A 12,254-nucleotide genomic window follows, 5' to 3' on the forward strand; every position below is an offset into this window, starting at 1 on the left:
GACTATATTCCGCACTACCCGAATTCCCGATCCTAACAAAATCCGACTTCAGTCCCTTTCTGTAACAAATCGTCCTCCTACACTGGCAAGTGGGGAGGTCACGCATTTCACTCACCGCCATGCTCTCAAGGTATATAACTCGGACAATCCCCTGAGTTGCAACTTCGAATTCTCAACAGGTTATATTTGCAGTGGTTGCGATTACTTTATCGATTCGATTTGCTTTACCGTTCCATCCAATATTCAACATATGTCTCATCCCCAACACCCTCTCAAATTGACTTGCTACTTAGATTTTCAAAATGAAAATATCAATTGCCCGGGCTGCCAAGGTGATTCCAGTGTTGGTCGTACTATTGCGCCCGTTGTAAATTTTATATTAATCGTCAATGTGCTGGAGCTCCCAAGACATTGTACTTGGGGGATAATGTCTCTTACGAGCTCTTCTTTTCATTCCCGTTTAAATATGAGAATGCAGAGATCAAGTGCAACATTTCCTCCTAAATAATAGTGACCAAAGATGGACTGTTATACTATATTTGTATCGATCCGACTTGTCGTTTTGAGTAATTACTCTCCTTTCTACTATTTGAAATCTTGAATAGCTTCATATGATGTATTACAAGCTCTTCTTTTCCTTTCTACTATGTGAATCGTCGGTTTTGATTTTTTCAGGTGTTTCGGAATTAGTTCGTAAGAATGAATTTCATGTTGGAAGCTTAAATTAAAAGGGTTGATCGGAGTTTGACTTTTGTGCAAACTACCCCGGAATAGAGTTTTGATGATTCCAACAGCTCCGTATGGTGATTTTGGAATTAGGTGCGTGTCCGAAAAATTATTTGGAAGTTCGTAGTTAAATTAGGCTTGAAATGGCGAAAATAGGAAAATTGAAAATTGGAAGTTTGACCGGGGAGTTGACCTTTTGATATCGGGTCGGAATGCGATTCTGAAAATTTGGAATAGGTCCGTTATGTCATTTATGACTTGTGTGCAAAATTTGAGGTCGATCCGACTTTATTTGATAGGTTTCGTCATCGAATGTAGAAGTTGGATATTTCTAGTCGGTTTCGACGTCGTTTCTTCAAGATTTAAGTGGTATCACATTAATCAAATGAGTTTCAAATTCAGTTTTGATTGAAGCATTAGATCCGTATTGAAATTACAGAGCCATAGCAAAAAGAATCGTCGAATTCGGACATTGTATGAGTAAGTTATGCCCATTTCCGTGTCAGGAACGATTTTCCGTGTCAGGTTATCTATTCAACGCTTAAACGAAATGAGGATAGTTGATTAAACCGAACTTAGTTCCTCAGCGAGACTACAGTAGTTTGGAAGTTGCAGTAAGTCTCTTGTCAGGAACAGGTTCACCCTAGAGGTGTTTGTTTTTGGGAGTATGTTACGTTTTGGTGTTTTTGTTTCTGCTGTCTGATTTTAGTACTGTTTCTGTTGTGTGTTAATCTTTGAATGAAAACTCAGTTGCCCTTCTTTTTTTATGGTTAAGCATAATTTCTGCTGAAATGTCTAAATAGTGAAAAAGGAAAACAGAGTTGAATTAGAATTATATTCATGCCCAGTAAGCGTACTAGTGAACTTGTATGCCACACAAAGCTAGACAAACTTCCTAATAAACTTTATCTTCACCTACAATTCATTTTTTCTACAGAAAATATGATCATTTTGCGTTATACTATGATTTTTGATAAATAAGACGTCCAGAATTTAAGAAACCAAGAGAAAAATATCACGAGGACATGCAGCAGCACCACCTTCCCAACAAGAATTAATTCATCGTCTTAGTGCTTTAGAGAATAAAATAACATGGATCCTCTTAGAGAAAAATAACCAATAATAATAATAATAATAATAATAATACCTTCACATTCTGAATTTTAAATAAAATCTTACGAGCGTGTCTCAAGTCAATTCAACCATCAAGAACACAAACTCTTGAAAACATTTTAAAAGGTATATATTGACACAACCCATTTTAACCCAAGTGAACTTTGTGTGGGGTTGCGTCCATCTTAACCAGCTCACACTAACTCATCTAAATTGAAACGGAGGAAGTAGTTGTTAATGTGCTGGAGCTCCTAAGATGTTGACCTTGACGGATAATGTATCGTACGAGCTGGTGTGCACATCTGCTGTTTAATTGGTTTTAGTTATAGTGTTTGTATTTGTTTTAGTTTTTCTTCTTTTCTTGATTTGTGTCTTCAACGGATATGCAGTTCAAATTAGCTTCTGTTGGCCCTTTAACCTGTTATAAATCTCAAGCTATTAGTCCGTAATCAAATTGCTTTTTTCCTTTTAATTTCAATTTCAATTTACTCTGCTTATAAACCTGAGGCATTCTACGATATGTTTTGGTGAACTTATCAATTGCATTGGTTCAAATTAATTTACTTAAGTACAAGCGAAGTAGAATGCTTTGAGTAGGCTAATGAACATAAATTCAGGCTCCTGACCTTGAATCCAGCAAGATAGAAGTGAATTTGCAAATTAGTTAGCTTGCCAAGAACAAACGAATACATTATCTATAGTAGTTTTTACCATGAAAAACAACAGACAGGAAAAACAGGGAATAGACAAGGGTTGCTTATTAACTGAAGAAGCATGTTAACATGCAAGATAAGAAGCCCTTTTTTATAGTATCCATCTCTCTGTCCCAAAATATTCTTCTATAAAGAATTACTCAAATTATACTCTACAAAAGAAATTCATTTTGCAAATTGATTCAAGTTTATTGTACCCATCCATCTCTATAATCTGAAATAGAAAAAGATAACGAATAAAGAGCTTCCATATAGGATGTCGTTACAAGAATGGTGGAATCCTCCTATTTTTTGGGTGAAATCCTAAACAAACTCAGTGGAATAAATTTAGAGTCCAAGTTGTCTTATACAGTTATACTACTATTTCCTTATATATTATTTAATAAATATTAAAAAGTGAAAATAATTGAGAATATTGGTAGATATTGGTTAAAATCATGTACGTTCAAGCTCTTGTACAGAGGTTTCCGTGTATATCGGCCTTACTAGATTGCTAGATTTTTCAATTTTTGTACTGTATGTATATCTTTAATTAGTGTTCGATGTGAAGCGAGGACACCAAGAGGTAATTTTCTATAAATATGTTATTAAGCAAGGTAATTTTTCCTTCAGCCTCTTTGGCTTCATCTTTTTCAGCTTTCGACAAAGGTAAGAGATGTATATTGCTGACAATATACCGCTGGATATGAATGAAAACAAAACTCAAGATAAAATTGGACACAAAAATCGAAGAATAATGACGAAGTTACTAAGAGCTGCTTTTGTTGATGCCTCAGATCCTCCTCCTCCTCGTGAGGGTGACTTGAATCACTTCATCCATTGCTGCGATTACGCCTTTGAGAGAGTGAAGGCATCAAGTGCAACTTTTGCGATATCATCATCTCTGGTCGAGGTTTTGCTTGCGAGCATTGTGATTATTAGCTTCATGAGGTGTGTAGTAAGTTTCCTAGAGAAATTCGCCATCCCGGTTATGACCGCACTCTTGTGCTTAGGCCCTTTAAATGAGCAGTTTCATTGCGCTGCTTGTGGCTATGGTGATGATTCCCTGTTTCAGTCATACTATTGCTGCGAGTCGTGCAATTTCAATCTTCATGTCGAATGTGTTTCTATACCCATAACCTTGTCCCGAAAAGTGAAATACCCACTTCACCTGTTCCTTTCCTTTCCAATAACCAGTGAGGCTGCTGCTCTCTCTTGCTCAATTTGTGCTAAAGCAGTTCTTACTTCGGGTTGCTGGGTATTTTACAATCATGATCATGATTACTTGTGTCAATGAGAAGGTCGAATGCCCGGGCTGCCAAGGCAGTACTGTCAATGTTGGTCCTGTCAGGGCGTACTATTGCACCCCATGCAAATTTTATATTAATCGTCAATGTGCTGGAGCTCCCAAGACCTTGACGCTGGCGGATAATGTCTCTTACGAGCTCTTCTTTTCCTTCCCATTCAAACATGAGAAGGCAGAGATCGAGTGCAACATTTGTTTCCAGAAAGTGGTGGCCAAAGACGGACTGTTATACTATAGTCTGGAGCGTGATGAAGCTTTGCACGTTTACTGTGCCCTCAAGGAAGAAAGGTTATCTATTCAACGCTTAAACGAACTGAGGATGGCTGATTAAGCAGGATTTTTTGCCTCAGCAAGACTTTAGTTTGTCCAAGTTGCAGTATGTTTCTTGTCACGAACTCGGTTCGCCACTTTCCTAATAGGTGTCTGTTTTTGGTAGTGTGTTAAGTCTTGGTGTGTTTGTTTCTTTTTCTTTTTTCTTTTTTCTTTCCGCCTAATGTATTTGATTCTGCTGTTTGATTCTAGTAATGTGTCTGCTGTGTTTAATCTTGGAATGAGAACTCTGTTGCCCTTCTTTTTGATAGTTAGGTTTTAATTTACTGTGGATTTTGCTCTTCCTTTGCTGAAGTCTCTAATACTGATAGTTGAACTAGTAAGCAACTTCATGAACTGTATAGACACAAAGCTAGATAAGCTTTCTAATCAACTTCATTGTCGATAACAATTATCTATTCTACAGAAAGAAAAAATCATTTCCAGTTATAGTAGGATTTTGGATAAAATAAACAAACTTCTATATGAGAAGGAAGGCAAGAATTCAAGCAACCAAGAGAAAAGATCACGAGGACATGCAGCAGCTACCACTTTTCCCACCAGAATCCGATTCCTGTCCAGGGACAATGATCCTAGTGCCCTTTAAAGATTGTGACTTCCCGTAATCTGCACCTGGATTTGCAGTGAGTGTGTTCTTGCTAATGATTCGATAAATTTCTGTTAAAATTGTCATAAATGCATCCTCGACGTTTGTGGATTGAAGGGCTGATGTTTCCATAAAGAATAGATTCTCCCTTTCTGCAAATTCTTGAGCATCTTCAACTGGTACAGCTCGAAGACTCCCTAGATCACATTTGTTACCAATGAGCATTATAACTATGTTCTTGTCTGCGTGACCTCTTAGTTCCTCCAGCCATCTAACCATATGGTCAAATGATTGACGTTTTGTTAAGTCGTAGACTAGCATTGCGCCAACTGCACCTCGATAGTATGCACTTGTTACTGCTCTATATCTGTGTGAGAGAGGAGATATTTGTTGTGTTAAAACAATTATCCAATTGGCAAAAGTTAATAGTATGAGCCTATGACAGGGAAAAATACTGACACCTAAATCCCAAAGTATAACATTTTAAGTAGAATTCATCCAATCAAAATATAGGTCTCTGCCCTTTCCTTCCACCTAATGTACTATATTACCTCATAAGGAGGAAGATAAACCAGGAGAATAAATCCATCTACTTAGCTTGATATATACTAGATTTAGATACTTACAGATTCCTCACAATTTTCTTCTTTAACAACATTAACACTATAATGCTATTCTAGAAGACAACATGTCTTTACGGTGTACGCATTATTTTAAATGTTTTGTCGCTGAAGCTTTCTTGCTGGCCTTAAATACTTTACAGGATGTTCGTATACAAGCTGCTGTAAATTGTGTTAGGTGCTCTTTGAATTGCAAAAATAGAAGGAAAAAAACAAACAAGAAAGGAATGCAGTGATGTAGAAGGGTTCTCTTGAAGCGTTATGCAATTGTTAGAGATAACATCAGCAAGATAGAATCGCATAAATTTTCTAGTAGTAGCTTTGTTAGCTGTGTGTGAACAAAGTCTCGCGTGGAATGTAGAAAAGAAAAAGAAGCTACTTATAACAAGTTAGATGTTCTTAAGGGTGTGAGGCCTTTTGGGAAAACCCTGCGAATTTGGCCCAAAACAAACAATATCACACGGTGTTAAGAGTATCTTTGGACTGTTTTAGCCCAACAGCTTTTACGATGAACAATAATAGAAACTAGAAATTAAAGACAGAAGAAATGGGGAAACAGGCAAGGGCCGCAAAAAGGAAGATGCATGCCAAATATTCTGGTACTTGAAGTAGGATCATACATTGTTAAGAATAAATTATGACTTCTATGAGACTATGACAAGTAACTTCTGAAAATTGGTAGAAACCAAAATTCAAGAAAAAAAACATATATATAGAAATTAGTCCTTAATCACGAGGACCTAATTTCAATTTATATTTGGCTTGGGAAGGAGCATTAAAACTTTCTTTTTTCCTCTTTAACCATTATGTATCCATAGCTCACCGGACCGACTAATACGCATTTCACGTTAGATAAGCCTACTAAAGGAAGGATATGTGGGATTCTCAATGAACAAAAATGACCCTCAAATTAACCATCTATGTTATGCGATGACTTAGTCATTTTCTCCTCTGGGAATAAGAGGTCAATGAAGATGATAATGAAGAAGCTGCAAAAGTATGAACAAGCCTCAGAACAAGAAATTAGTAAAGAAAAGAGCTTTTTTCTCGCTCCTACGCACACTCCTCAATCCAGAAGAGATAGAATTCAGAGAGTGACTGGTTTCAAATACCAACACTTTTCACTAAAATATTTGAGGTGCCCTATCTATTGTGGTAGAAAGAAGATCAGTTTCTTCACAGACATGGCTACTAAAATTGTCTACAAAATCCAAGGATGGCAGGGTAATCTTTTATCAGTGGGCGGAAGGGCCACCCTGATCACACACGTTCTTCAGTCACAGTGACATAATGGTTGTTATCTTCCCTCCAAAGTCCATCCTCAAACAATTAGAGAAGCATTTTGCGGACTTATTTTGGGGAAACAATGATACCAAGAAAAAATTTCACTCGAGTGCTTGGAACAAACTGTGCTTTCTTACTAGTGAGGGAGGAGTAAATTTCAGGAGTTTAGTGGATATACAAATACTGTCGGAGGAGTCATTCCATGGCAAAAAAGAAGCAGCCTAGAGGTAGTGGAGGTTGAGATCACAAGACAACCTTTGGTCTAAGTTTATGCTAAGCAAATACTGTCGGAGGAGTCACTCCATGGCAAAAAAAAAGCAGCCTAGAGATTCTAGCAGCTGGAAAGAACTTATGGATATTAAGGATAAAGTTGACTCTCACATTTTGTGGAGAATACATGTAGGAGAATTATCTTTTTGGTGGGATAACTGGAGTAGGCTGGGCTACCTAGCCTCCTTACTGCAAATTCACAATCCCGGTACCCTTCTGGTAGAGGATTGCATTGTCGATGGAAATTGGAACCTTGATCTCATTAGTGAACTAGTTCCAGTTACTATTTTACAACACATCAAGCATGTGAAAATTGAGAATAATCAGGAGAAGGATAAGTCTATCTGGAAACCTTCTACTAATGGTTTATTTTTAGTCTCCTCAGCCTTTGAACTACTCAGACAAAGAAGGGAGCAACAACAAATCTGGAAACAAACTTGGATCAAGCATATCTCTTTCAAGATATCTTTCTCACTTTGGAGGATTTGGATGAAAAATATCTCACTTGATGATATTATACTCAAGTTTGGGCTTACAATTATTTCTGAATGCTCATGTTGTCGACAACCTCACGCAGAAACAATTGAGCATGTTTTTCACACTAGTAAAAAGGCCAAACAAATATGGTCTTTTGTTTCCACAGCTTTGGAATTTACATCATACTCCCCTATTCTACTAATGAGATTTTTCACTTGGAACAACTTCATTTCTACCAATTTCTATATTAGAGCTCTGAGTCATTTTGCTCCGGTTTATATTTGTTGAAAAATCTGGAAAGCTAGCTGTGAAGCTAGATTTGGAAGAGGATATCCTCATGTGGAAAGAATTTGTGAGGAATTTTATTTTCATCTGAAAATCCATTTAAAGAAGATTGGTGCTCCAATTGACTTAAAATGGAATTGGCATACCTTATGTAATGCTCTAGACAACGCCAAACCTATGTTAACTATTGTACCAGTTAGTTGGGAAAAACCTCCACTTAATTGGTTAAAAGTTAATACAGACGGTAGCAGTAACTCAGCTAACCAAACTGTTGGTATTGGAGGTATTGTGAGGGATAGAAATGGAGATTTGATTATGGCTTTTGCTAAAAAAACTCCATTTCTTCACTAACAATCAAGCTGAGGTACAAGCAGCCTTATTTGCAATTAATTGGTGCAATCAAAAAGCTCACAGTAACATTATTTTGGAAATAGACTCATTGCTTGTTGTAAATTTGCTAACTGACAGGAATGTTATTCCATGGGAATTAGCTCAATGGGTGGAGGAGATTAAATAGGGTCTACAAACCCATCATTTCAAAATTCAACACTATGGCAGATGTTTTAGCAAAAACTGGGAGCAACTTATTTGATGGTACTACTGTCTTGTTTGATGAATGGAAAGACCTCCCTAAAAAAGCTAAAGGATGCTCCAGAATGGATCAAAATCAAATTCCTAATTTCAGAATTAGGAAAAAGCACAAGAATGGAACTTCCTGAAGCTATGTTCTTACACATCGGTAATAGGGAGTTGTGTTCCCTCATTTTTTGGAAGTTTCACTGTTTATTCCTAATCAATCCAACACTAGGATCAACTTATTTATTTGGTGATCAATATGGGAATGACCTTGCATCATGTAATATTTTGCTAACTTTACGGTTAGGAATACCTAACTTACTTGTTGTAGAAGGAGAGGTAAGGTTTTATGTCCCCCGTCTGCATGTATTTCCTTTTTGGATTCTAATATACAGGTTGGGGTCAGTTTAAACCCCTCGTGATGGTTGGTATGGGAAAAAAAACGGCCTAATAAAGGAGTAAAAGAAAGGTTATTTATATACAGGGATCAAACCCGAGAGTTTTGGTAAAGAATAGAGGATCCAACCATCCCACCACACGTCTCCGGGGTTTAGCCAGCTTTTCTCTTAGGAATATTTTTGAAAGGAGAACGTGAAAAAAACATACAAAATTAAAAATAGAAGCAGAGAATGAAAAATTAAAGTGAAAACTGCACACCTTTCTTGTCCTGCAGTGTCCCAAATCTGTGCCTTGACGGTCCTGTTATCTACAAGCAGAGTCTTTGTCTGGAATTCAACCCCAATTGTAGCCTTTGAATCTAAGTTAAATTCATTCCTTGCAAATCTTGCCAAAAGCTGAGATTTTCCAACTGCAGAATCTCCAATTAAAACAATCTTGAAAACATAATCAATCTTTCGATTATAATCTCCATACAAATTCGACATTATACCCCAAAAATCTCCCTTAACCGAAAATTCGTATCAGCCTCTCTTCCTCAACCGATGCCTTTCAAAATCTCCAGATTTTAGCATAGAATCGAGATTAATATCGATCGAAATTTCTACTGAAAATAATTCAAAAGGCTAAAATGAACCTGATGCCAATTTCTCATGAATTTGAAATGCACGATTTGAGTTAGAATTAGGCTTATTGTATGATAAAGATAATTAATTTTGAAGATCTGTTGCTCCATGCATTCATGGGAGAGTTGAGGAGATAACTTGGAAAAATACCAACGGTTAGTACGGGCCCCTTCAACTGTTTTCTGGAAAAAGGAAAATGAAACAAGGAAAACAGTTTTTCTTTTGTTTTAATTTTCTCCGGATTTTCTAATATAGAATGTCATGGACATTGCTAACAAATTTAGTAAATTTTCAGTGAAAGTTTTTATCATTTAATTAAGAGTAAATACTCTAAAATCCCCCTAAACGGTCGAGCTTTTGTCCGTTTCCTACTTAAACTATTCGGTGTCCCCAAACCTCCCCTGAACTATATTGCCCTTCATATTAAAATCCCCTCATTGCATTCTTAGATGTGCGTCTAGTACTCGCTCCTAGTTGTCTAAAAAACGTGTCATGTAGCACTACACGTGACTATTTAACTCAGCCTAATATCCGCCTAAACTATTACTTTTTTGTCAGTTACCTACTTAAACTATTTGGTGTCCCCAAAACCCCCATGAATTATATTCCCCTATATATTAAAACCTCATGTTGGACTTTTAAAGGTACGTTTGTCTACCTATATTAACTTATGTTTTGTACAAAAAAATTTATATAGTTTATTCATGATGTATTACTCTCGAATGATTGATTAATTCTATGAGTTTTGGCCAAAATAATATCTAATGTACTATGTTAATTTTAAATTTAATTATGATTGTACTTTATGCTAGACTCCAGTTGATAAGTCCTTATTTATATTCGCTTTGTAGCACAGTTAAAATATAAATAAAGGCATATAATGTAATATTTCTTAAAAGTCATCTTGTATTACATAAAAAAGATTACACAAAATAAAATTTCGCAAATAAAAAATCAATTGCCCAGCAATTATATTCTCTAATTCCAGATTACATAAAGAAGGTTCAAGAGATTCAACTTTATTCTTTATAAGGTGTTGAGTTTAATAAGAAGATTTAAATTGATATTCTTTTAGCAATATGTGTAAGGCATGAAAGAAGACTAAAACAAGAAAGAGAATATATAATTTCAGAGGAAACAAGAGAGGGAGAAATTTTTCCGAGGAAACCCATATGAAGAACCGAAGAAAAAAGGTTAAAAATGAAGAAGAATGTGAAAATCAAAGAGGAAGGTGAAAAAATAAGGATGAATGGTGAAAAATGAGGAAGAAATATGGATATAACTGAAATAAGGAGAATATTTATTAAAATAAATAAATTTGAAAGAGGGTTAGGCTAATTAGCCATTATTTTCTGTTAGGCGGGCCATTTTGATGGCTTTTTTCAGCTAGCACGCGCTCCCAAGCGAGTATCTACATATGTTATGCCAGTTCAGCGACAATGGGTTTTTAATACGAGCGGCAATATAGTTCAGGAAGGTTTCGGGGATACCGAATAGTTTAAATAGAAAACTCACAAAAATATGATAATTTAAGGAGGTTTTAGGGTATTAACTCTTTAATTATTTAATTAACGGATAACTAAAAATAAAGAGCTATGTGTCCTTAAAATGCTTATCATGATAATTGTTGATTCATAGATGTCTATATTCTTGAAGCTGATCAATCGTTGTTGAGTGTTTATCACAAACGTAATGATTAGATTATAATATAAACTAGAAATTTAGTTGTGGACACTAGATACGTATAAGGAGCCCCCTCCATTAGGTGAATCTTTCAAATGTGGACATAATCTCTATTATAGATTTAAGATATATTGTAATGCAATTTTCACACCATAATTTAATATTGTATAGGAAGTCACTTGTAGTATTTTATTTTAAGTTATCAATAGATATTATTTTATTAAATAACGTTATCTACATTCATCTTTTAGGTGATCTCTAAATAATTTATACCAATAATATATATACTCCATCTATTTCAAAAAGATTGGCAGCTGTAGTACGTTACTATTAGCTACAGTAGTATGTTACTAATTAGTTAGATTGTCAGCAGCTATATTATAATCCTATATATTAATTAGCATACATCATTATATTATACAGCATGATCTTCTCCTTACAGGGACACTAATACACTATTGGATTTGATAAGTAAAGTTTAGCTCAATTATATAATCAGAATGTAATCACAGCTTAAAGACGGATCACGTTTGTTTGAATTCAAAGAAAGAATAAACAAAGAAGAGATAAAATAATCACAGCTTGTGGATTTGTGTCTTAGGTCACGGGTTCAAGCCCCCACACCATGCAAAGCAAAGCATGATATTTAAGTGGAGAAGGGTAGAGGGGCGGGCCCATTATCCACCGAGTTTCGAAGGCTGCGGTTGGTCCAAAGGATCGGCCCCAGACGGATTTCTCGGTCATCAAAAAAAAAAAAAATCACAGCTTAAAGACGGTCTCGATTATTAAGTGACCTTTTGTAGTGGTGATGAATATACAGTACTTCCTCCATTCTGGTTTATATGAATCTATTTAATTTTTGATCTGTTCCAAAAAGAATGACTCATTTCTAAATTTGAAAATAATTTAGCTTAAACTTACAATTTTACCTTTAATGAGAAAGTTTTATAACCACACAAATATTCTAGGCCCCTTTTTGACTTGTTTAGGACCACAAATTCCAAAAGTCTTCAGTTTTTCTTAAACTCTGTGCACAATCAAACAAGTTCACATAAATTGGAACGGAGTACTTAATATATAGATATGTTGTATGAAAAGTACATTGGATATACAGTGTGCGTGATTTTCAGCCTTGGGCCCTCAGGCTCATGTATAGAGTTCAGAACCCATTTGTGGTTCTTTTTGACAAAAAGAACGAAAATACGTGGAAAAAAGTGTGATCTAACTATGTATAACGCTCTTTTAAAGAGTGTTATACCTTAACAGACGTTTTGGACGTTAAGG

The 12,254-nt window shown here is 35.7% G+C and overlaps 1 protein-coding gene and 1 long non-coding RNA gene across 2 annotated transcripts; both read right to left on the minus strand.

The window, feature by feature from the left end:
• Nucleotides 1-4,510: 4,510 nt before the first annotated feature.
• On the minus strand, nucleotides 4,511-9,561 carry LOC104088293 (ras-related protein RABA4d-like). The gene is made up of 2 exons (XM_009592946.4): nucleotides 8,923-9,561; nucleotides 4,511-5,120 (listed from the first exon to the last, which is right to left on the minus strand). The coding sequence occupies exons 1-2, from the start codon at nucleotides 9,147-9,149 to the stop codon at nucleotides 4,673-4,675; spliced, it is 675 nt and encodes a 224-aa protein (XP_009591241.1). The 5' UTR covers nucleotides 9,150-9,561; the 3' UTR covers nucleotides 4,511-4,672.
• On the minus strand, nucleotides 8,084-8,726 carry LOC138903646 (uncharacterized). The gene is made up of 2 exons (XR_011412986.1): nucleotides 8,288-8,726; nucleotides 8,084-8,209 (listed from the first exon to the last, which is right to left on the minus strand). It is a non-coding gene; the product is annotated as an uncharacterized lncRNA (long non-coding RNA).
• Nucleotides 9,562-12,254: the final 2,693 nt, after the last annotated feature.

The sequence above is a fragment of the Nicotiana tomentosiformis genome, chromosome 12 (assembly GCF_000390325.3).
Source record: "Nicotiana tomentosiformis chromosome 12, ASM39032v3, whole genome shotgun sequence".
Lineage (NCBI taxonomy): Eukaryota > Viridiplantae > Streptophyta > Magnoliopsida > Solanales > Solanaceae > Nicotiana > Nicotiana tomentosiformis.